This window comes from Symphalangus syndactylus, chromosome 24 (genome assembly GCF_028878055.3).
Source record: "Symphalangus syndactylus isolate Jambi chromosome 24, NHGRI_mSymSyn1-v2.1_pri, whole genome shotgun sequence".
Taxonomy (NCBI): Eukaryota; Metazoa; Chordata; class Mammalia; order Primates; family Hylobatidae; genus Symphalangus; species Symphalangus syndactylus.
This window is the reverse complement of record NC_072446.2, coordinates 10,407,652-10,432,270: the sequence shown is the minus strand read 5'-3', so window position 1 is coordinate 10,432,270 and position 24,619 is coordinate 10,407,652. Positions and strand designations below refer to the sequence as shown.

The following is a 24,619-nucleotide window of genomic DNA, read 5'->3' as shown; positions in this document are numbered from 1 at the left end:
TCTGCTGAAGGCCAGGTTTCTCTGCAGGACCCAGGGCAGCAGCTCTGACTTCCCAAGGGAGGAACCTGTGTCTCACACTGGCTTGCTGTCTTAGCCACAAGGAACAGAAAGGAGAGCTCAATTACGGCAGCTCAGGGTTGAAAAAGAAGGGTGAGAGATGAGAGGACTACTGTGATTGCACCTAAAGATACACATTCTCTTAAAAAAAAACAACAGGTTAAAAAATACGGAAGTTTATTGTAGGACACTCAGTGTGAATAAATGGAATGGAAAGGCCTACACATCGAGACTCATCCATGATTGATTTGAATTTAAAAATTACAAGCAAAGACATTTTATTCATCACGATGCTTTCTTTTGTTTCTTCTTTTCGTTTTCTTCTTTTTCTTTTTCAATTTCAGCAACATACTTCTCAATTTCTTCAGGATTTAAAATCTATCGAAAAAAACTTCATGGTTACCTAAGGCACATAAGGTGCCAAGGAACCAGCGCCCTCTCCTGGGGAGGGCAGCCAGGCTTTGGCACTGCTGCTCATACAGCCTCTTTGGAGGGGGACCTCAAGGAAAACAAGAGGATGCTGGCCCGACCTAGACAAGTATTCAGCAGCAGCAGCAGCAGCAGCAGATCTGACTGGCAGCTGCTCAGCATGCCCAGAGAACACGCGTGGACCATCTAATCAGAGGAAGACGGGAATCTTCTCTTTGACGTATGGGGAGCCTCGGAAAGACATTTTCCTAATGTTAAAACCACAGAATGGCCCTATGATGCTTCCTTCTGAACTGGTACTGCCCAGCCCTGATCGTGGGAGAAAACTCACAGGTAAAGAAGGCAGACAAACTTGGCGATTACCTTGAGGGGTTGATCTCGCCTCATGACAGCAAGTTCAATGTTTTTGCCGCCTGACTGAACCACCTTGAAGGGACAGAAGACAGGAGCATTAGCCACCTTTCCCTATTCAAGACAAAAGCAGCTCTCAGGAGTACCTTAAATAGGTGTGTACCCAATCCCAGCACCGTCCCAGGAACAGAGGTCCCAGCCCCCAAAACCTGTGTCTTTGTCCTAAACGCATGGCCATTTGTGAAGTCTATTTAGGATGCCAGCACACCCCCGCCTCCCAGCACTGGGACTCCTCTCTCCTGCACAGCAGCTGTGCTTGAGGCCCTCCTCTTGACACAGTTGTTACCACCAGAAATCCTGATGCCTACACTCCAGCTTGGCCTTCCAGCTAGTCCCTCTCTGGTTTTACCTGCTAGCACTTCAAGGTCTTGACAAAGCCCAACCATATCTCCAGTTCTCTAATTCCCTGACTTTAGCAACAGTTCAAGCCTCTGGAAGGCCTAGTGATGGCGTGAGAACAGATTCCACAGCTGGACAGCTGGGTTCACATCCTGCCTCTGGTTCTTATGCTGTGTGCCCCTGCACAACCCTCAGCTGCCCCAGCTGGATAAAGACACTAATGATCACACCTTGCATGGCTATTTCAAGAACACAGCAGTTAGGATACACCATAGACCAGAGCAGTGCCTGGCACACAGCAGTCATTAAGCATTACTGTTGGGTCCTTGCCACCTTTCTTGCTGCCCATCTACCTACCAGTCACCACCAAAACGGGGTATCTTCACCACCTTGCCCAGTGCAAACTTACTTCCAGGAGTGCCTTGATCACCAGCTTAATGGTCAGATCATCTGTTTCAATGGCTTCGTCAGTATAGTTCTTCTCCAGGAACTCGCGCACTGACTTGGCACCCCGGCCTATGGCATTGGCCTAAAACAGACACGTATGTTCTCACGTGGCATAGGGCATGACAACCTAGGGCCAGCCCTGGAACACAGCTGCCCCACATGGGCCGCCCAGCCAGTGGCGGTGGCAGGAGGCAAGCTGGAGTGCTGGACAGCAGCCCTGGACACAGGCCCTGCCTTGTGGCTTCCTTTTGCAAAGAGCTCTTTAGAGTTGGTGCTGATTCTTACCGAGAATGGGATTATACGATTATACCTTTTACTGCACTATCAAGAGGCAATGGGAGATTTTTTTTTTTTTAGATAGAGTTTTGCTCTTGTTGCCCAGGTTGGAGTACAGTGGTGTGATCTCGGCTCACTGCAACCTATGCCTCCCGAGTTCAAGCGATTTTCTTGCCTCAGCCTCCTGAGTAGCTGGGATTACAGGCATGTGCCACCATGCCTAGCAAATTTTTTTTGTATTTTTAGTGGAGACGGGGGTTCTGCCATGTTGGCCAGGCTGGTCTCAAACACCTGATGTCAGGTGATCCAACTGCCTCAGCCTCCCAAAGTGCTGAGATTACAGGCATGAGTCACCACACTCACCCAAGGATTTTAATTTATGTGGTCTACCCTTACACCTTGCTGCCCTTTGATTTTCTTCCAAACAGCAATGTTTAATAATCTTCTTGCTCTCATAGGACTAGGTTAACTTAAACTGACTCATTCACTGATACGGGGCGTACAGCAGGAAGCCCAGGACCTCCCACCCCTCAAAGCCTTTTTCTGGCAAGACTTTGTCACCAACTCACCTTCCAGGCATGGTATGTGCCTGAGGGGTCAGTCTGATAGAGCCTAGGAGTGCCATCAAAGTCGAAACCCACGATGAGGGCAGAGATGCCAAACGGCCTGCGCCCATTGCTCTGCGTATAACGCTAGCAAGAAAAGAAACAGGTCAGTGCCATCCAATTAAGAAATTGCATGTGAGGAAAGAACCGTACTTAGTGAAGGCATGAACATTTTAAATCATGCCTAAGCCCCCTCTCAGATTATTAGCAGTTCAAATGATACATTAGCCAATAGCTTTCAACATCCTTTTCTGCATTTTCACTCCTAGAAAAACTCACCTAGGACCAGAATTGTACCGTGGAGCACAACTCAGGTTACTGGAAATTACTTTGACAGGTAGACATGCATTCTGCTTACACACTAATGGCATTTCCTCATAGGGTGGCTTCCAGCCCCCTTCAACTGCTTCGTGACTGGTCACTCAGGATGGCAAGACAAAAGCTATCATTTCCCTCCAGACACAGGAATTTGGAATATCCCATGCCAGGAACTGAGAACAGAACAGTGTTACTGAAATTGGTGAGCTAGGTCAAGTTACACTTGTGCAGGTCAAGATTAGTCAAGATTAGGATCATGCCCTGGAATAAATCAGTTTTCTGATTCACCTGAAGTGACATGCAAATCCACATGAAGTGACATGGCAGGACCCTCCATGGCAGAGCCGTGACCGCCCTGCTGCCAGAGGTGAGCATGCGAGCGGGCAGACACCCACCTGCTTCAGACTGGCGATGTAGCGGGTGATGTACTCTACAGTGACTGGGTCCTCCACAGTCAGCCGGTGGCTCTGGCACTCCACCCGGGCCCTGTTGATGACTATCCTTGCATCGGCGGTGAGGCCTGCAAGGAAAGCAGAGAGGCTTCTGCTAGAGAGACAGCACAAACTACAGGGTGGGGGACAGACACGATGACCCAGCATTTAACCTTCCACAGACCCCCAAACTGGCAGCAACACTATTCTGACTGACTGGCAGTGGAACCTATCAGCCCCTGGGAACTCCTAGGAAATTGGGTACAGATGCTTGTTGATGTGCAGTGGGGTGGTATCCCGCTAAACTCATCGTAAGTCAAAAATACCTGGCTGAAAATGGATTTACTACCCCATAAACCCATTGTAAATAAAAAATTGTAGGCTGCTGTGCAGAATCTGGATTTTTAAAAACATCGCAGATTGACAAGGAGTGTCTGTATACGAAAAATTGTGTACCTCGGACCATACTTAAATACAGTACCTGAGTCCTTTTGGGAATCTTAGAAATTGAGTTAATCCCTAATTTCATTACATGAATTGAGATCTTCCTAGATTGGATCTGCCGAGAGGAGAAATGAGCAAGACCAAAACAGCGCCAAGAACATGGTGACGCATGGCCTGCATCCACCAATGTGGTCCTTTTTACTGCTGGGGATGGCAGGATGTGGTTCTGTCCTCTCCATGCCACAGATGCAGTTAGCTCTAGAAAGTCCAGCCTTCCTCTAGACTGTAACTGACTGATACAGAAAAATAACAGTGGAGGTCAGATTGCGCAGCAGCCACAAGTGTTTTCATCCATTTAGTCATTTCTGTTTCACCCGCTATGGCAGAGAGGCCACCAAGGAAACTGGCCAACTTCAAAGTCCAAATCCAATTCTTTTACATGATTTTCACTTACTCCGTTTCGATGGCTCACAATAGCCCACACACCCAAGTTAATCTCCAAAGCCCTATTCTTCGCTGAGACTCGAGAGAGGAAGACAGCGCTTCCCACCGACTCATACCTGCAAAGGCCATGCAGACATTGTCATCCAAAGCGCAGATCTTCCGCACCGTTCTTTCATCCTGCAGTTTGGCCACTGACTTCTTCTCCACACCAAGAACAACAATGTCTCTTCCTCGAACACCAACCTTTAATTAAGATCCACAAACCACGTTAAGAAAGTGGTATGAGTGCTGGGTGCAGTGGCTCATGCCTGTTAATTCCAGCACTTTGGGAGGCAGAGGTGGGTGGATGACTTAGGTTCAAGAGTTCAAGATCAGCCGGACAACATGGCAAAACCCTGTCTCTACAAAAAGTACAAAAATTAGCCAGGCGTGGTGGCTCAAGCCTGTAGTCCCAGCTACTGTGGGGGCTGGTGGGAAGATCGCCAGAGCCTGGGAGGTGGAGGCTGCAGTGAGCCATGACGGCTGGGAGACAGAGACAGCAAGACCCTGTCCCCTCACCCCACCCCACCCTCCCAAAAAAGTGACACACGGTTCTACTGCCAGGCAGCAAGCACTAGGAGCAGATCTGAACCTGGGTCCTGGGGGGTACGTACTCTGGGTAGCAGCTCCCACTGGAAGGTGTGTTCACCCACACCCCTTTCTCCTCTACTTGTCTGTCACTGTGGTTGGCACCACATCCTGCAAACCCAGGGGCATTCATCTACTGCTGGTAGAGCTAGCCCAGGCGTGCTCACCTAGGTGCCCAACCTGTGCCTTTCAAATACTGAGATGTAGTTTTAGTTACAACATAGCTAGTAAGTAACCATTATATAATCGGCATGTGTTTCCTTTCAACCCAATGAATCAAACAGTCCCATGCAAAGCCTGGAAGCCTGAGACTTTCACGCAAGTCTGGTGTTCTGAAGGCAGTGTTTCTGTAGTTGTGAAATTATATTGAGCCACAATGCACTGTTTCCTGCACCGTGACATACTCATGTGACAGCCGTGAGAAGGGGCCTGATTTGCTGTCAGTGGACAAGGTGTCAACTGTTATCCCAAATTGTTTATGGCTGATACTAGAGAAGGATATAGCTGTTATTAACAGCATGAACAATCACTGACAGTCAACCCCGAGTCAAGCCAGAAACAAAGGGAACCATCATTGGGATAAACAGCGCCTCCTGGTTTAGAGCAGGGCTTCTCCAGCTCAGCACTGTGAGCACCTGGGCAGGGTGATCTCCCTGGGCCTGCCGCCCTGAGCACGGGTGGGATATTGAGCAGCGTCCCTGGCCTCTACCCTCCAAATGCCAAGAGCACCACTGCAAGGTCTTGGACCACTGGAAAAGTCTCCACACACTGCCAGTGGCCCCTTGTGGGCACAAAACCATCCCTGGCTGAGAAGTATTGATCTGAAGTGTTTGGGTTTTCTGGGAGCTTTCTCAGGTACTGACTCACTTGACCTTCAACTGACTCGAGGGCCAGAGAAGCTATATGGGTTCCTTAAAGCCAGCGGCGGCCAGCTGGCGGGGGTGGCAGTATTGGGGTGGGGGGCAGGAGTCAGCCGACTCCTTCTAGTCCTCTTTAAGCTGAGTTAGATCACCTGATGAACACTGGGCCTTCATTTCAAAACAATGATTCAGAAAATGAAAACAATTCAAAATTTACAGAACCGTGTGTGCTGCTTTCTCTGCCTGCTCAAACCTCTGAATACCAGGTGATAAAAGAATAACGATCTCACAGGCTGACCAATTAAACTGACAGGTCTTGATGTTACGAATTTAAGTTTCAAACTGTCACTAAGGTCAATGTACACGAGCCCTCGTCAAAACGAAACGGCCGTGTTCAGACCAGTCCTGACCCGGGCGGCTGCAGCCCGGCCCCGGGAAGGCTCCTCCCGGCAGAGTGCGGAGACCCGGGAGGCGCCCGCCACCGGCCAGGCCAGCGAGCCGCTTTGTTCCCGAAGCCCACCCGGGCCTAGAGAATAAAGTGTTGCCCCGGAGCGGGTGGGGGTCCCCATAACGGGGGTTTGTCTGAGTAGTTCGCTCCCCAGCCACCCGGCTGCGTGAACAGCCCGCAGCGAGCGCACGGCTAACCCCCCCGCGCTCCGCGGCCCGGAGCGGCCCTCGCCCGGACTCTGCTCGGCCGGGCGGCGGCGCGACCCACGCGCCCGGCCGGGGCCAGGGGTGCCCAAGATGGCGTCGCCACGGCCCCCGTGCCCGGGGCCCCACGCGAGGCCGGGCCCCAAGCGAGGCGATGGGTGGGGAGAACGGGCGATCGCGGCTCGCCAAACGCCGCCTCTGCAGGCACTCGTGGAGACCGGCAGCGGGGCCCGCGCTCAGCGACAGCCCCGACCGCCCGCGCCGCTGCCCCGCGCACGCCCACAGCTCCGTGCCCGGCCCCGGCCCTCTCTCGGCTCCCCAGCCCCACTTCCGCCCGCGTCCCCGGCCCCGCGCAGGCCCCGGCGCCTCACCGCGGTCGAGCCCTTCTTGACGGCCTCCTGCGCGTACTCCACTTGGAAGAGGTGGCCGTCAGGCGAGAAGACGGTGATGGCGCGGTCGTAGCTCATGCCGGCGGGCGGCGGCCGAGCTCCTTCCGCCGCGACTCAAAAGCGCACACTCACGGCCCGCGCGCACCCGCGACTCCCGGCGCCACTACGCCCGCGCCCCACCCTCGGCGCCGTGACCTGCGCTGCCGGCGTCGGGCGGCGTCGGGCGGCGTCAGGCGGCGTCGGGCGGTGAAAGGCGGCGACGGGCAGCGTCAGGCGGCGTCGGGCGGACGTGATGGCGCGCGCCGGGGCGGGGCCAGGCCGAACCACCGGTGGCCGGTGGTGGGAGGCGGTGCTCCGGCGAGGGCCGGGCGCTGGGTGCGAGGGGGTCGCCGGGGGCCACCGTTCGGCACTGGGCCGCAGACCGTTCTGCAGGGCGGAGCGGCGGCGCCGCGTACCCGGAGGCGCGGCGACGGCGACAGGTCGGACGAGCCCACGACGCGGCGCCCCCCGCGCTCCCGCCCCCTGCCCCCCTCCGCCGAGGCTGCGGATAATGAGCGCCTCGGGCCGCCGAGCGCAGCCGGAGTATCCACCTCGATGACCACGGGCTGAGCCTCGCGCCGCCACCATGTCCGTGGCCTTCGCGTCTGCCCGGCCTAGAGGCAAAGGGGAGGTCACGCAGCAAACCATCCAGAAGGTGGGCCGGGCCGGGGCGGTGGCGCCGGGCGGCGGGTCTGCGGGCGGGCGCGCGCGGGGCCGGGGCGCGGGCAGCTGGCGGGCGCAGGGCGCGAACAAAGCCGGGGCGCAGCCGGGCGGCCGCGAGCCCCGACGGCGGCCGCGTGCCCGTCCCCGCGTCCCACGCCTGCGCGCCGGCGGGCACCGGGCCGTGTGGGGGGCGCTCCCCGGAGAACCTGCGCCAACTTTGTTGGGGCGCGCGGGTCTCTCGGGCCGGGGCACTGGGCGGTGGGGGCCGGGCGGACGCTGGAGGGTGCCGGCCCCCGAGCGCACTGTCCCCCGAGTCCGCGGCGCGCGCTGGGAACCGTCCTGGGCCATGCCGGGCGGACGGGGACCCCTCGGGGCCGGGGCCGGGGCCGTGGCGAGGGCTCGTCGCGCTCCGCAGCCAGCTTCGGTGGCGAAGGCGGGCGGCAGGCGGCACTCGGTTTCTGCGCTCAGCTTGGTTAGTGGTGAGGGGCCCGGATCGGCCTCCGGGCGCACGGCGACGGCGGGTACTGTGGCCGGGCTGCCCCTCCTGCTGCTGGGGCGAGGCGCGGACGATGGAGGCACGAAAGGACGCGTCCAGATCGCCATTTAGGGGGCATCTTACGCAGCCCGGCCCCGTAGGGAGCGCACCGCCACCCCCCCCCCCCCCACCCGTTTTCCTCGCGGCTAGGCCGGGTTTCAGCCTGACACCCTCGCCCGCCGCCTCGCCTAACAAACTTGACGGATTTGCTTCACAACCTTTCCTCTAGCTCCGCAAGTTCGGCCTTGTGGTTTTCAAGAAACAGCGTTTACGTGGGTTTGGGACACCGTTATCCAAAGCCCTAAGTTTTGAAATTGAGGCTTTGTATTTTCTGCTATTTTTTCTGTAGAAGACAGATTCGGAAGGAAATCAGCATTAGCCACTCCCGTTTCAGTTGTCACATCTTTTGGAGTGACATTGGTTTTTTTCCTAAACTCGGACTCCGTCTACACCCTGGTGGGATTGCAGGGATGAACAGTGGTATTCTTAGGTTCCCAGGAGCCGCTTGTCTCCCTAAGGGGGTTCACCTTGACCTTGACTGAGGCTCTTATTCCTTGATGACGTGCCAGTCTCCTGTGGAAGTTGTCCTGAATCTATCGCCTATTTTGAGACTACCTTTGCTGTTGCTAGTTTTAGAAATTTGATGGTTTTAACAAATGAGAACGTTGGCCAACTCTGAACAAGAGAGATTGAGAATAGCAGAAATACAGATTTACAAGTGTGGCATTTTACTTAATAAACACTTATGTGGCGCTTACTGGATCCCAGACGCTGTTCTAGGGGTTTTATAAATCTTGATTCATCCAATTCTTCATAGAAGCTACTGGCATCCCGTTTAATATCTAAGGAGGCTGAGGCCTAGGGAGGCCGTGCCTTGCTGGTAAGTGGACGCTAAGGCCTAGGGGGGCTAAATGCCTTGCTGGTAAGTGGCACAGCCAGGTGTTGAACCCATACTGTGGCTCCAGGGTCTGCTCTGTTGGTGCCCCTTGATCTGGGAACCTTTGGCCAGGCGGAGGTCAAGCTCTAGGCTCGGAGGCAAATGTTGGAACCCAGAGCGTCTCCTGGCACTCTGGTTTTTTGGAGCTTAACAGTCATTGTTCCTGAAGCTACCCTTGGCTTCAACGTTTATCCCGTTATTTGCACTTCGCACACACTTCCATTGAGGCTCCCCAAATTCTCCAGGTAAAAGTGTGTATTGAGGTGCTGCCCCAAACATCAGATGAGAAAGGAAGAAATGCACCTGTGGACTGTGCGTCCCTGGGCAGAAACTCAGCCTGCTGACCATTGGAAATAGGCCTTCAGTTTAGGCTGCTGACGTGGCCTGGTAGGGTCAGCAGTCTGCGTATTGGGCTTGGTGTTTTGACAGTGAATATATGTACCCAGGGATCTTTTACTGGGAGGTGTGAGAAGGCTGAGAAAGGTGTGAGAGGTGCATGTTCTATGCCTAAAACGTGTGCTGTGTCCACAGTGTGTGCTAGTAGTCTCATGCCGAGAGCATTAAGAGAAGCCAGGGACCCCTCTGAAGCCTGCTTGGGAGTGAAGGAGAAGGAAGTATACAACTTGTCCTTACAGCATTCTGTGTGGGTGGGGATCTTCCAGGTCAGCTTCTCAACCTTCAAAGCCTTACTCAGGTGTTCCCTGTCTCGTGCTCCGTCGGCAGTCATGTGGCCCGGGCAGCACTTGCTTGGGCTCCTGAGTTTGGCATGTGACTGATTGTTCTTTGCTGATCCCCGGCCTCTCATAGTGCCTGAGCGCAGTTAGTGCTGAGCACGTGCCGGAGCATCTGTGACGCTGGTCCCATCAGTGGAAGTGTTTTGAGATAAGCAGATGTGTTCGTGTCTTGTGAGTTCCTTGACACGTTCCCACAACCCAGGTGGCTTCAAACAGCAGAAATCTATTCCCTCACAGTTCTGGAGACCAGAAGTCCCAAGTCCAGGGATCAGTTCCCTGCCCCTCTCTTGGCTTCTGATGGCTGCGGGCAGCCCTTGGTGTTCTCTGGCTTGTAGGTGCATGCAGCCGGTCTCTGCTTTGATCATCTTTTTTTTTTTTTTTTTGAGATGGAGTTTCGCTCTTGTTGCCCAGGGTAGAGTGCAGTGGTGCGATCTCGGGCTCACAACCTCTGTGCCCCGCCCCACGTTCAAGCGATTCTCCTGCCTCAGCCTCCTGAGTAGCTGGGATTATAGGCAAGTGCCACCACACCCAGCTCATTTTGTATTTTTAGTAGAGACGGAGTTTCTCCATGTTGGCCAGGCTGGTCTTGAACTCCCGACCTCAGGTGATCTGCCCCCTCCCCCCTTAGCCTCCCAAAGTGCTGGGATTACAGGCATGAGCCACCGCGCCTGGCCTCAATTTTCAACTTTTTATAAGGACTCTAGTCATTGGTTTTACGGCCTACCTTAATTCAGCATGACGTCATCTTTATTTCATTTTCAAATACCTCGTTTCCAGTACCTCCCATGTGCAGGCACCAGGGGTCTGGGCACAGTTCAGCCCACAAGAATGCATCTGTGGTGAGGGCTGTCCCAGAGAAAGAGAACCATGGGGCAGAGGCAGGGAGTCACAGAGGGTCCTGAGCCTGGCCTGCATGGAGCAGGTATTGGGGGACCCAAAGGGGAAGGGCAGGGGGTGCTGGGCTGATGTGGGGAGGGTAGCTGGTGGTGACCAGGCAGCGGTGCGTGGGTGAAACAGAACCGCTCTGTGGCAAGCACCACAGAGGACATGACTGTGCTGGGGAACCCTGGGGTGGGGCTGGACCATGTCCCCACAGTGGCCCCTGGGCCTGGCTGGCTGTTCTCTGGCCACCAGCTGGGGACTGTAGTGTCCTGTTGTCCAGCGTGTGCTCCTTACGCCGCTGTTGGGGCTGGGGCTGCAGTGGTCACCTCGGACCACGTGGCCAGGCTTGAAGGGGACCCCTGAGTTGCCTCTTTGCTGCTTGGCATACAGTAATTGCTCAGTAAATATGTTACTGTTTCTGTTTGTATTGGTTTTCTCTTTGGTTTCCTTGGCCGGATAATAGCAGTGGTGTCTGCCTGTCTGCTGGGTGTCTGGATCCCCCGCGCCTGTTGCGGGGCAGGGTTGGGGAAAGGCTCTGAGGGAATGGGACAGAGCTGAGAGGAGGTGGGCCTCTGGGCTGCCTGCTGGGTGGGTTTGGTGTGGGAAGACAAGACCTTTGTGGGGTGGGTTGGTGCCGTGCCCAGGGTCCGAGAGCCAGGGAGTGGTTGAACCTGGACCAGCCCTACCCCATGTCCTTGGTACCCAGGTGCAGGGGTGGGGCATGGGCAAGGGGCTCACTTCTGGGTGGGGATGGGCTGCGGAGGATGGGGTGCATACCCAGCAGGCAGTGGGCACCGTGTGTGCTCCGTCAGACGTGGAACTTGCTGTCTGAAGGAATGCAAGCTAATTTGGCTAGGAGGGTTCGTAAGGTTAAAGCTATCCAGTGATTGAATGGCTTGGGGACGCCGAGCCTCTCTTGCACGTGGCTGATTGACAGCGTTCCTCCTGCGATCAGAGGCTCCCCCCACCTGAGAAGGGGAGCACGGGGGCCTGTCTTTACATCCCCAGGGATGGGGGGGTGGGGTCCCCTCATTCCGGAGCCTGGGCTCAGCCCCGGGGAGGGACCCTGCAGCCACCAGCCTTGCTCGGCCTCCTTGCTGTCTTCGGTCAGGTGGGGGGGGCTCGGCCTCCTTGAGGTCTTAGGTCAGGTGAGGGAGGCTCGGCCTCTTTGAGGTCTTAGGTCAGGTGAGGGAGGCGCTCTGCAAGGCCCTTAAAGCCGAGCGCTCTGGTGGAGGTGGGCAGGAGAAAGGCATTGTCCCGGAGGGAGCAGCCGCGGCCCGGCCTCTTCCCCTCTGCCTGTAAAGCCTGGCCGTACACCCTCTTGCTGGGCGCTCCTGAAGGTGCTCTCCCAACTCCTGCCCAGCCTGGAGGGTGAGGACGCATTTGGATAAAGACACTGTGCCTGCCCACTGTCCTTTACCCCTGACCATTCCAAGGCTGGTGGGTCTCCAGAGTCCCTGTCTGCCATCCAGTTGCTGGGTGTGGAGTCTGGAGGAAGCAGCCGAAGGCAGCCCAGGTCTTGCCCAGGTGGCACTCGCTAACCGGCGGTCCTGTGGGTGCTCTCCTCAAGGCTCCGACCCTTTGCGCGGTCTGTGCCCTGGGCCAGCGGGTCGGGGCCTGGGCACCTGCCTCTGTGTGCTTGGAGTCAGGAGACAGATTCCCTGGAATCCCCGGGCTGCAGGTGGTGGAAGTGTCACGCCTGCCCCCAGTGGCTGCAGGAATAAACAGGCCCTGGGTGCTGAGCAGTTAGCAGGCTGGCTCTGATGGCCTGTAAGGCCTATGGGGCCTGGGAAGAGGGAGTGCAGGTGTTCCTGCCTGGTCCGGGCAGGCATCTCCACTGCCTCCCTCCATGTGATCACAAGAGGAGTCCAAAGGGTTGGGAGAAGGTGCCATGGATGATGGTAGGAAGGGGGCTCCTGTGATGCTGGTCTGATTCTAATTGGCCACCACAGTTGCTGTGCACAATGGGGACGGAAATGGCCTGTTTATATCCTCCTCAAACTGGAAATAGGTGTGGGATGCAGGCAGGTCCTCGGTGTTACCAGGATGCGGATGGGGGCCGTGGAGCTGCAGGAGGGCAGGGTGGGGCAGGCCGGGCCTCCTGGGCTCACATTCTTAGCCTGCTTGATGGTGATGTGTGCTTCGCCTTTCTGTGGCTCACATTCTCATCCTGCTGATGGTGATGTGTGCTTCGCCTTTCTGTGCCCCAGTTTCCTTGTCTTTAGGAAGAGGACAGGGCTGTGGCCTCCCTCATAGCCTGTGTGTATGGGTAATATGGGTAAGGCAATGTCCAGCAGCCTTGTAATTGGTCAGCTTTAGCCTTTGATCAGGCAATCAACCAGCAAGGAATGGCCGGAATTTATCCGTGGTATTCGGAAAGGGAGGTGAGGACTCCATTCCAAACTGCAGGAAACCATCGCAAGTCCAGGGTCTTGTCAAAAAGAAAAGGCAGTGTCAGCACATGGGTGAGATGCACACAAACATCGCGTGTCGCTAGTACAATAAGCATGTCTCCAGCTTGGAAACTGTCAGGAGCAAAGTGACTTTGCTGTGCTGTGAAAGCCCAGAGCGCCATGAGACCGAAAGTGATTGCCAAGGTGCATGCAAATGCGGCTGCTGTTGTGTCTGTGTTAAGCATGTCTTCACATGTTCTTAGAGTCTTTGAAATTGCACATGCATGTCAGGCACACAGTGGTGGGGCCGTGAGGCAGCAGCCAGCTCCTCCCAAGGAGACTGCACATGTGTAAGTTTAGAGGCTCTTCTGAAACCTACACACCGACTTCACATATTCCACACTTGGGTGAATGTTCGGAGGGGTCCCACTGGCTTCCATCAGTGGAGTCTGTAGTGTCAGCTTGCTGACCTCGGGGGCAGGGACGCAGCAGCTCAGGCTGGGCTCAGAGGGAAGAAGTGCTGGTAGGTCAGCGATGTCTGCCCCGAGAACAGGAGTGGCAGGTGCTAGCGCAGGTGCTATCTCTGGCTTAGCCACCTGCTGATGCTCGACCAGCTGTCCAGTTAGCCAGGCTGGTCCCCCTCACACCTTGATGACTCCTAGGAAGTGATCCTGCGTCTGTGTCCACGCCATGCGTGGGGAGTGCGTGGCAGCCCTGCATGTAGTGGCAGAAGACGGGGAACAATTTCAGTGTCTGTCTGAGCAGACGGAGTACTACGTTGTGTCCATGTTGTGGAATTCTCCGCAGCGTAAGAAACATTGAGGTGGATTTTTTTTTTTTGAGACAGAGTCTTGCTTCTTCGCCCAGGCTGAGGTGCAGTAACGTGATCACAGTTGATGCAGCCTTGTCCTCCTGGGCTCAAGGGACAGGCGGGGTCTCTATGTGCTAACAGAGGACAGTCTCCAAGATATTTGAGAGGAAAGGGAACTGTGTGGAGCAGCGGGAGCGGAACATTATCAGGTGTGCGCAGAGTCAGGAGGGGAGTGCACAGGCTCCATGCGAGACGCTTCCAGAAGGAGCAGAGCTGGTCTCTGGGTAGGAGGAGCCAGGGGTTCTTCCTACAAAATTAAAAAGGTTCCAAAAGTCTTTGTAATTAGAAAGGACAACCACAAGGACGGTGGAGGTCTTCCTGCCCAGTCTGGGCTGAGCCAGCCCCGGCAGTGAGCCTCAGAGCCCCACCCTCTTCTCTCCGGCTTCCAGGGTCCCACACAGGTTGTCATTGGGGAGAGACTGTTCTGCTGAGAGCCCCTCACCCAGGTTTTTTCCTGGCAGCCCCAGCCCTTCCCCTACTCTCTGTGTGCTCTGGGACCCCAGTTGTTCTCCGTCCCCAGTTCTCATCCTCACTCGCTTGCCTACCCAGTCAGGACCCCACAGTGGGGCTTTGGCAGCCTCAGACCCCATCCTTGGTGCCTGGCTGTGCCCTGGGCCCTCCAAGCCAAGCCCCGTGTCCCCCATCAGTCCCCACCTGCCAAATCCAGTTTCTCTGCTCACCCGCATGGTCCATCGCCATGGCCGCAGCTTCCGTGCCCCTTGGGTTCGTCTCCCTGTGGGTGCTGGGCTTGGCTCTGGGAATCAGCCAGCCCGACCAACAGAGACACGTTGGGGCCGCCCCTCAGAGCCTGAGACCACAGGGGTGAACACGCAGAGAGGGAGTGGGAGGCCCGGGTGTCCCAGCTGCCCCAGCGGCGAGCCCAGCCAAGCCCAGCAGAAGATCCACCGAGCTGGCCCAGAATCATGAGAACTAAGAAATCACGTTTCAACCACGCGGCTCCGGGAGGTTTGTTGCGCATTGGGTAATGGATGCACCCGACCGCGTTAGGATCTTGGTCCAGCCAGCCTCTGCAGTGAGCACAGGCTTTGGTTGAGAAAGTCACCCCCACAATGGGCACAGGACTCATGTCCCCCAGCAGCCCCCGTTCCCCTCTTTTCCAGCTCCCCAGAGCTGGTCTCCATTCCTGAACATGCCCCGTGGCCTTCACACATGCCTGTTTCCTCCATTGGGCTGCCCTTCCCCCACCTTACCCATGTGCTCCTGCCTAGCCTCCAGCCCAGCTGGAGGTCAACCCCAGGAGCCTCCTGGGGCTCCGCTGCCTCATGGCATTGAGCAGATGCATGCCCACGTCAGTCTTCACCCAACTGACCACCCACGCCCACTCCACCACGAGCAGAGCGGGTCGCACCTCCTCACTGTCGCCTCCACTCACCCAGGCCTAGGATGGGCACATCAATGAAGCATGCTCAGAGATGGGATCTCACCACCCCTCCTTGCTGCGGCCCCCAATGCCAGCCTCTGGCTCCTCCAGATGGAGTTGCCACCTCATCTCTGTCCCCAGCGCCCTCACCTCGGGAGGCCTCAGGCCACCAGCTTCAGCGCTTTCCCGGTGACGTTTCTGGCGCCGGTTTACCCCTGAACCTGTAGAAACTCAGCCTCTCAGGAAAGGGTGGGGAGAACTGTATCTCACGTTGCAGAAAAACACACAAGTCCACATCAGGAAGCTGGGAAACAGTGTCTGCAGAAGACAGCAGTAAATAGAGAAGATCTTGAACGCTCCAGGCCACGGGAATGGCTTCTTTGTTCAGCTTAGTGTTAGAGGTACACACCAGGTAGAAGAGACTCAGGTGGGCCCATCACCAGCCCTGTCAACCCCAGACTCACTCCAGGCCTCTTTAAGGTCGCTTTGCAGATGATACCGTGAGTAAATGCTGGTCTTAGATATTTTCATAAACACAGACACATAAGAAACTATGAATTGACAAGCTCCAGAGCAGGGGCCACGGCTGCCTGTCAGTGCATTTCCCTCCTGTCAGGGTCTTTTGCTTTGGATTTTATGCTCAAAGCCCCGCGTGCACATCAGGAGTCAAGAAGCACCATGGGCGTATGTGTTAGTTGTTCTCACACTGCTATGAAGAAATATCTGTGACTGGGTAATTTATAAAGGAAAGAGGCTTAATTAACTCACAGTTCCGAAGGGCTGGGGAGGCCTCAGGAAACAGAATCATGGCGGAAGGGGAAGCAAGGCACCTTCTTCACAAGGCGGCAGGAAGGAGAAGCACAAGCAGGGGAAATGCCAGGTGCTTATAAAACCAACAGATCTCGTGAGAACTCACTCACCACCACGAGAACTGCATGGGGGAAACGGCTCCCATCCATCCAATTGCTTCCCACTGGCTTCCTCCCACGACACGTGGGGCTTATGGAAACTACAATTCAAGATGAGATTTGGGTGGGGACACAGCCAGACCCTATCAGGGTGTGAGTAACCTGAGGAGTAATGCCTCCCGCCTCCCAGAGGCGCCGTCTTGCCCTTCTCAAGGCCAAACCAAGTGGCCACTTTGGAATGGGTTTAGGGCTGCTGACCTTACCCCGTGACCAGGGAGAACGGGTCACGGGGTAAGGTCTGTCCTCCCCGCTGCACACCTGTGCCCCCCACTCATACCCGTCAGAGAGGCTTTCTCGGGGGTTGGATCTGCCTCTGCTGTTGACATGGTGATGATAAACACCTTGCTCACTGCTGAACCATGCAGGATCGTGTGACTGCTTTTCCTGCCTGGCTTTTGTTTTCCCTGGAGTTGTTGATTGTTTTTCTTTTCGATCACTTGTCACTAGTGTATCTCCTCCTTGGCTCAGGTATTCTTCCAGGTTTCAGTCTCAGGGCTGCTCTCCGTGGGCCTCCCACCATTGGCCAAATTCCTTAGGCACATCGTTTTATGGCCTCCTGAGAACAGGTGTTTGAGATGTGCCCCTTTAAACAGAATTCCCACACTCACTTCACTTGACTGCTCGCATGTTAACGCCATCTCATTTGCTGTCCCCTCCCCTCTTCTGTCCTGTGGACACATGTTATTTTTGCCCTGACAATTTGAGAATGAGTTGTAGACTTGGTGCCCCTTTACTCCCAAATGCTTGAGCGTGACTTTGCTGCCAACAAGGACGTGACGCTGTACAAAGATTGAAATGGGGGAGCTGACGTGGCAGCAGCACGGCCGTCTGCTCCAACTCACTGTGACTTCCCGGTTGTCCCAGTAATGGCCTTTGTAGGACATCATTAAGGATTACTGGAAGGACCCCGGACCATGTCTGTTGAGTCTCTCCTGGTTGAGAACCACTTGTCCATCTTCCTTGTCTTTGATGACTCTGAAAGTTTTTGAAGAATGCCGGCCAGTCATCGAGTTGCTTTGGTTTGGGTACAAGGTACATTTTCCTAACTTGTGGGTCTGAAAGTGCGTCTATTCTCCCTTCTCGCCTGGTTGGGGTTTCGGCTGACTAGAATTTCTGTGCAGAAGTCTCCCTCAGGATCAGACCATAGCCCTTCCAGAAACCTCTGTGGTGAGTTCCTCTCTCCTCCAGAGCCTCCCTCAGGCCAGGCCATCGGCCCCTCAGAGGTCTCCGTTGGGACTGGGTTATCACACCTCAAGGGGTGTCCCTTGGTAATGGGGCACGGCTCCTCCGGAAGTCTCCGCGGGGTCGTCGCCCCCCGTGGGCCCACGTAGGGGACTCCATGCCATCGGAATCCACTGTCCTTCACGTGGAACCTGGTTTTTCTCTCCTGTCATGTTTAGGATCTTTCTTTGTCCCTGGTCTTTTTTGGCAAACTGGTCACCTGGGGGCCCTTCCAGTGGGGAAATGCGTCCTTCAGCTCTGAGAAAATGATTGAAGGATTTGGGGGAGATTTCCTCGCTGCTCCTGTCTCTGGGGCTCCTGGAGGGCCGCGCTGGCCCACTCCCTCTCTTCGCAATCTGTTTTCTCCTCGGTCGATCCGTCCTGGTTTCCGGGACTCTTCCTCAACTTCATACCCTGCCCCCCTGTTGAGTTGTGTTCTGGCTAACAGGTGTTCACCTCCAGAGCTCTTCTGCCCCCCCGTTCTTTCTAACCGGCATCATCTTCTTTTCTGGGGCTCCGGTAACCTGCATCACTACACCGGCTGACTTCGCGACGATATTAATAATAGGTTTTGTTGGATTTTTTTAAAAAGTTTCGGGCCAGGCGCAATGGCTCATGCCTGTAATGAGCACTTGGGGAGGCAGAGGCAGGCGGATCACTTGAACCTAGGAGTTCGAGACCAGCCTGGGCAACACAGGGAGACCCTGTCTCTACCAAGACCCTGTCTCTTGGCATGGTCTCTTGGCATGGGGGCACACGCCTGTAGTCTCAGCAGCTACTCGGGAGGTTGAGGTAGGAGGACCACTTGAGCCTGGGAGGTGGAGGTTGCAGTAAGCCAAGATCACACCACTGCACTTCAGCCTGGGTGGCAGAGCGAGACCCCGTCTCAGAAGAAAAGCAGATAGAAAAAGTTTCCGTCTTGCATAAGCTTCATCTTTGGATTTTGGCCTCTGCGGCTGGTTTTGGCCTAGGCTGGGGCCGCGCCGCTGTGGCTTCTGGGGATTGGAGGCCGGGGCGCTGCCTGCTGTGCTCAGGCAGGCGTGTGGTCTGTGGTTCACTCTGAGGTGCTCGTTCCCTTCAGTGCCCGAGCATCCTTCCTCCAGGCTGGTAACTTTCCTGGAGATGCCCCCGCCTCCAATCCCATCTCCTGCCAGCAGATCCTGGGCGACCCTGAAAGGTGCCGGAATTTTAACATTCCTGAGCCTTGTGGGGCTTCGCAGCACAGTGTGGCTCAGGCTGGGCACCCTGGGGGCACTGATTTGGGGGCACTCATCCATGTGCTTTTCAGCTTCCAAACTCCCGCCGCTGCCACCTTGTGCCCTCCCCATTCTGTCCTTAGAGGGCCGCACCTGTTCCATCCTTAGTCACCGGCTGGGGCCTGGGGTTTGGGGTGTCCAGTCTGCCACCTTTCGTTCTGCCTGTCCTGCCGTTTTTGAAATGGGTATGTGTCTAACGTACGTGAGAAAGTTCTCTGTATCCAGTTTTTTAAACAACCGCACCAGGACTGCGTTTCGTCCTGCGTGCATAAACCTCGCGGCACTGCCCTGGCCAGTGCACACCCGCGGGGCTCTGCTTAATGAAGTCAGCGGCTTGCGCCCCCCCCGCCCGGCCCATCCCGGCCCCATGCTGGGAGTGGTGCTGAAATGCCCGCCATGTCTAGTTCATGTCCCTGGAGACAATCTCTGCCTGGGGGTTAGGAGTCAAGGAGGGGAAGCCCTTCAGAAGGAAAGGAAGAAAGCCCATAGCTGTCCCCTTCCTTCAGTTCATCTGAAGGCAGACCCGTCTGGAATGCCGGTGCCTGGCAGGTGGACGCTCCCTCACCTGCCCACAGGTAAGCTTGGCCCACAGTGCCCCCTGGCGGCCCCCCTCCCATCTCAGGACAGTTCCTCGGCCCCATTGGGCTCAGCTGAGTGCAGGGCACCTTGTCCCCAGCAGGGAGAAAAGTGGTAAAGAGTGGAAAGGGGGAAGCTATAACTTAAAGAAAAAGCAGAGCAGGAGAAACCAACCCTGAAGTCGTGGAGACGGTCAGAGGAGGAAGCTGAGTTGAGGGCAGTCACTCAGCTGGGGCTATGGGTCCGGGCTCTGCCCTGTGAGGTGGCCTGGCTTGGCTGTCTCCCCCCGGACTCCCTCTGCTTGTGGATGAGTTTGGGCCCCAAGGTCAAATCGCAGTTAAAGGGGCCATGTTGCAGGGTGGAGGCACAGCTGGGTGGCCCCAGGGCCCCCGGCAGGCAGGTGGGCGGCTCCTCCCCTTGCCCTAGGGCTCCCCTGCTCCAGGGCCTGTAGAGCTGCTGTCGGGAGTGGCCCCCTAGGGCTGCGTGACCCAGCACGCGGTAGCCGAGCCAAAAGGCACTGCTTTTTCCTTGGGTGCTAGCCTCTGAGCAAAGGCCTTTTTATGAAAAGCAGCAGGTGTGGTGGGCTCAGTTCTGTGCCTCCCTGCAGACAGAGGTGGCTGGTCATAGGGCGGGTGTTCCCTCTTCTCAGTCCCCTCCCATGCCCTCTCTCTCCTCCTTCGCCTCCCTTTCGGTCTCCGCGGGCCACCCAGTGCTGCCCCCAGGTGGACACTGGAAGAGGTGGCTCTCCTGTGCCTGCTCCCCATGGCCTGTGGGCATCCTGTGTGGTGTCTGCAGGATGCCGCCTGGCCCCAGCCCCCTGTTCCTCTGCTGCCACCCACCCCTCCCCACTTCTACCAACCACCAGACTCAGCACGTCCTGAGTACGTGCAGGTTTGTGGACACAAGGCCTTGGGCCTCTGGATTTGAGGGCTACTCCAGAGCCCTCCTGGGGCCACACGAGCACGTTCAGGAGGCCCTTTGGGAAGGAAACCTGGGGAATCTGTGGGCCCAGCCCCCTGCTGCTCAGGTGTGGCCAGGCATGTGGGTCACCATGTCAGAGACAGGCTGAGCCCCTGCGTCTGACAGGTTCCTGGCAGTGCCCATCTTGAGCGCAGACCGTGCTTGGCGGAGTGTATGCCTGGCCGTCCCTGGACCAGAAGCCTCCATTTTGCCAGTTCTAGGAGCACATGGCGCCTGCAGAGACCCCTGGCCCAGCTCTGGGAGGCCCACATCTGGCTGTTCACCTGAGCCACTTGAGACTGGTTTAATCTGGGTTTAGGGTCATGACCCTGTCTGTGCACACACACTCTATGTGTAAGACAGAAGGTTCAAGACGCGACTGGCCTTCCCTGTGTGGCCTGCGGGCCCATCCTGCCGTTCCGCTGCACTTCAGCGCAGCACCCCTGGGGGTGAGGGCTGCGGGTCGCCAGCCCCAGGTCTAGGTCATGTGCAGTTCCGCAGTCTCACCCATCTTTTCTGCCCCTACGCCGGCCTGTGTGTGTGTGTGGTTTTTCTACCTGTGGTGCTGTCCCTGCCCCCCGCCCAGACCCTTTCCTTCTCTCCCCAACCCCGGTTGGTGCAGCCCCTGCAGGAAGTCTGGATGCCTCCACCTGGGAGTGCCCTGGACCCCTGCTGATCCTGGGTGGGCAGCTACCTGTGCCCCACCCTGTGGTTGCAATTTGAGGCTATCCCCTCCAGCTAGGGGCACCAGGGCCTCTTGTGGGGTGCCCACAGGGTCCTGACATCCTTGCCATCGGCTTGGCTGACCCTTGCTGCACAGATGCTCCGCTGTCAAGGGCCCTGGAAGCTGGAGGGTCCTTTGGGGTGGGGGCTGCTGGGGGCACAGGGCCTCTGTGTTTTCATCTGTGGGCTGAGATGGCCCTGCCGCTTACGGATGAAGTCATTAGCACAGGGATGTGTGAGTGTTTGGTCTGTGGTGGCTGAGGCAATGCATGTAACGACAGTTTCATATACAGAACAGGCGTAGCATCCCAAATCTGGAATTTGAAGTGCTCCAAACTCCAGAACTTTTTGAGCACCAGCATGAGGCTCAACGGAAATGCTCACTGGAGCATTTGAGGTTTCGGGTTTTCGGATGAGGGATGCCAAACCGGTGGGTCTAATACAGATACCCCCAAATCTGGAAAAATCTGAAATCTGACACGTTTCACGTAAGGGACACTCAACCTATATGAAAACTAGATGTGTAGCGATGGCAGTTCATCCCGAGGGTCAGCGACAGCCCCGCGTCGGCAGCGCCCGCTCACGCTCTCTCCGCAGATGCTGGACGAGAACCACCACCTGATCCAGTGCATCCTGGAGTACCAGAGCAAGGGCAAGACGGCCGAGTGCACGCAGTGAGTGCCCGCCGCACATGGCAGCACTTGGAGGGTGGCATGCAGAGTCTAAGCGTGGAGGCCAGATATGTCCCAGGAGTCCCCCATCATGGAGGTCGGATATGTCCCGAGAGTCCCCAGCATGGAGGTCAGATGTGTCCCGAGAGTCCCCAGCATGGAGGTCAGATGTGTCCCGAGAGTCCCCAGCACAGCTGCGAAGCGTTGCTGCCAGAACTGGAGTAGTTCTGAGGGAGGCGGAAGGTGGGAGACAGGAGCAGCGTGGGGAGGCCTGGGCCAGCCTCTCTGGGCAGCTCTGCGGCCAACAGCCAGCGCACCAGGAGACAGCACCTGCTCCAGGTGGGACCTCCTGTGACCCTGTGAACCTAGGGCCCGATGCATAGGAGGGGTGCGTGGCCAGCCTGCCACCCTCCAAGCAGCTGTCCAAGTGGCCGTCAGACTGACCTGGAGGTGGGAAGTGGGTGAATGGCCTCAGACACCCCTGGGTGTGAGTGGGGTGAAGGGACTGGGTCCCCACTTGTGCGAGGTGTACGAGGGGCCTTCCCTGGCAGAACTGTGCTTCCCCATTTCTTTCCAGGGCTTCCTCAGGGTCGCTGGCTCTATGGAGTCCGCCCACTGCCTGGCTTAGCTGGACGAGGGCTCTGTCCCTCTGTCACCTTCAGGCCCCTGCCTCCTCGTGCCCTACCCCCATCTCCATCCTCTGAACAGACTAGTGCCAGCTTCCGCTTAGCTGTTACCTTAGAGTCTTTCCAGAGTTTTTGTCATAAGTTGGGAGCCTGCTCAGGGTTTAGGGTAGAGGCTGCCCTGCCGTCCCCACCTAGACCCCCACACCCTGCCACCTGCCTGTGTCCAGCTGGGTGTCATCTGGGGTCCATGTCCTCATGGGGTTTGGCTGGATGTCAGGCTGTCTTGTTCACACTTTACTTCCGCCTTGGATCCACCTGGGGACTCCGTGGTCCCGTCCTCCTGCCTCATGCGTGCCCCCTCTCCTGCAGGTACCAGCAGATCCTGCACCGGAACCTGGTATACCTGGCCACGATCGCAGACTCCAACCAGAACATGCAGTCGCTGCTTCCTGCCGTGAGTACCCGCGGGGGGTCGGCCTCCTTTACCCAGCAAGGACTCCGGCACTGCCTAAAATCGGAATTGTGGGCATGTCACCTCAGGTAGCAAAGATGACTCAGAGAAACCAAAAATACCACTAGAGCCACCAGAAACGGGAGTGTGGGCGGTGGTGACCACCCCTTCCTGACAGACCGGGGGTAATGACAGCGTCTGAGGTGGCCAGGTCAGAACTGTGGCTCAGCCTCGTTATGTATTGAAGGGAGGGAAGCCCCGGAGGAGCCACTCTAGGAGCGGCCGCAGCTCTCAGGTCGGGGGTCGGGAGAGGTGGGATGGGGGCCCCTGCGTCTCCCTGGAACCTCTCCGGGTGCTTTGAGCCGCTGTGAACCGTGCACATGCGCTGCTGTGGGTGAAAACGGAACTTAAAAGAAAACATGCCTGGCACAGTACATTCTCCCAGTGTTAGTTCAAATATTTTATTTTGTTTGATTTTTTAAAATGCATTTTTCCAAGACCCTAAATTGTCACAGTGAAGACGAGGTCGTGCTGCTGCAGCCTCTGTCCTGCTGACGGGGTTCCGGGACAGACATGTCGCCGGGAATGATGTATCTCCTAGGGACCCTTACTCTTCGGCAAGTGATGACATAAATGCCAGGATGTGTTTTGCGAGTAAAAATGTGAAACCCACCTCCACTGACCTGTCAAATTGCAGTTCTTCACCCTGCAGACACCCGCAGGTCGTGGTGGAAATTTCCTTTTCTTGGCCAGGTGTAGACAGCATGTGTGTGCAGACCTCCAGAGCTGCTGCTGTTTCACCTCCATCTGGGAGAGTGCTGAGGGCCACTTCACACTCACTCCCTTCTGTGTGGTGTGATCCGAGGTGGGCGTGGGGTGGGGGAGTGAGGGGGAGGGGCACACGCAGCAGGAGCACGAGACACAGGAGAGGGATCCCACCTGTGCCAAGGCTCTCGGCACAGAGGGGTCGTGGTCGGGGAGCACAGAGGTACCGGCCAGCTGTGCCTGAGGGGGACGGGGTGCGTTCAGCCTGGTGGGCCGGGAAGGGGTTCCCTGCTGTCCCAGGAGAAGGAGGTCCAGCTTTTCACACCCAGGCACATGTGGATGAACTTGATACTCAGTAGAGTTCTGAACGCTCACCCAGACGCTCACTCTGCCATCTCCCTCTGGGCCTGGTGCTCCGCGGTCACCTGGCTGTGACGATGGCTGCTGATTATGAACATTGACCAGGTGGCATGACGTCTGGCGGCAAATCTCGGGTGCCCTCTCATCCCTGGCCTGGCTTGTGGAGGTCGCTCTCTGTAAATTAACCGTTCTTCCCTGAAAACTTCTGTTGCCTGCAGCCGCCCACGCAGAACATGAACCTGGGCCCCGGAGCCCTGACTCAGAGCGGCTCCAGCCAGGGCCTGCACTCCCAGGGCAGCCTGAGTGACGCCATCAGCACGGGCTTGCCACCCTCCTCCCTCCTGCAGGGCCAGATTGGCAACGGTGAGTGCGGCGGGGGAGGAGGGTGTTCCTGGCCATGAGGCCACCGAGGCAACCCTAGGGCAGCCGGCTGCCATGGTGGGGCACCCCACCCCTCACAGGGCTGGGCATGGGGACCCACTCCTGGGGTAGCCACAGGTCGGCTGCCATCGCCCAGGCTCAGGGCCGCAGCGAGCTTGCCGTGCGGCTGGGATGAGCCCCTGCTGCAGATTGCCTGCGCTCTCTGACACTGTCACGTTCCATCCATTTCAAACTCAAGTTGCAGGGTTCCAGGTGGATCGTGTAATAAGAATGGAATGCTCCTGTCTTTGGACTGAGAAGCATGGATAACATTTGGAGACTATTAACAGTAATATAACAGGCCAGGCGTGGTGGCTCAGACCTCTAATCCCAACCCCTTGTGAGGCCTAAACCAGCAGACTACTTGAGGCCAGGAGTTTGAGACCAGCCTGGGCAATATGGCAAAGCCCCATCTTTACAAAACATAAAAATATTAGCCGGGTGTGATGGTGCACACTT

At 56.7% G+C, this 24,619-nt stretch overlaps 2 protein-coding genes across 11 annotated transcripts in view; one reads left to right on the top strand and one right to left on the bottom strand.

Annotated features, from left to right (window-relative positions):
* Positions 1 to 217: 217 nt before the first annotated feature.
* PSMA7 (proteasome 20S subunit alpha 7) lies at positions 218 to 7,156 on the bottom strand. 3 transcript variants are annotated; one of them, XM_055265037.2, is made up of 8 exons: positions 6,711 to 6,932; positions 4,308 to 4,444; positions 4,153 to 4,160; positions 3,278 to 3,402; positions 2,529 to 2,651; positions 1,646 to 1,765; positions 850 to 912; positions 218 to 435 (listed from the first exon to the last, which is right to left on the bottom strand). In XM_055265037.2, the coding sequence occupies exons 1-8, from the start codon at positions 6,804 to 6,806 to the stop codon at positions 343 to 345; spliced, it is 765 nt and encodes a 254-aa protein (XP_055121012.1). In that variant the 5' UTR covers positions 6,807 to 6,932; the 3' UTR covers positions 218 to 342. The 3 variants fall into 3 exon arrangements, with proteins under 3 accessions (XP_055121012.1, XP_055121011.1, XP_055121013.1); XM_055265036.2 differs by lacking the exon at positions 4,153 to 4,160 and having other exon boundaries at positions 4,318 to 4,444; positions 6,711 to 7,156; XM_055265038.2 differs by lacking the exons at positions 4,153 to 4,160; positions 4,308 to 4,444 and having other exon boundaries at positions 6,698 to 6,934.
* A 98-nt stretch (positions 7,157 to 7,254) lies between these two features.
* Positions 7,255 to 24,619, top strand: part of SS18L1 (SS18L1 subunit of BAF chromatin remodeling complex) — a 37,302-nt gene continuing 19,937 nt past the window's right edge. For 3 of the 8 annotated variants that reach the window (XM_055265031.2, XM_063634046.1, XM_055265029.2), the window contains exons 1-4: positions 7,255 to 7,422; positions 21,465 to 21,541; positions 22,534 to 22,618; positions 23,959 to 24,103. In XM_055265031.2, the coding sequence (XP_055121006.1) occupies positions 7,354 to 7,422; positions 21,465 to 21,541; positions 22,534 to 22,618; positions 23,959 to 24,103 (376 nt within the window). In that variant the 5' untranslated portion in view covers positions 7,255 to 7,353. The other 5 variants (XM_055265033.2, XM_055265032.2, XM_063634047.1 and 2 more) reach the window with 5 other exon arrangements.

Coding starts and splice junctions, on each gene's coding strand:
- PSMA7 (XM_055265037.2), bottom strand. CDS start 6,806: ATGAGCTACGACCGCGCCATCACCGTCTTCTCGCCTGACGGCCACCTC. Junction 2,652..3,277: donor ACATCGCCAGTCTGAAGCAG/GTGGGTGTCTGC, acceptor TTTTCTTGCTAG/CGTTATACGCAGAGCAATGG. Junction 1,766..2,528: donor GCACATACCATGCCTGGAAG/GTGAGTTGGTGA, acceptor TGTCTGTTTTAG/GCCAATGCCATAGGCCGGGG.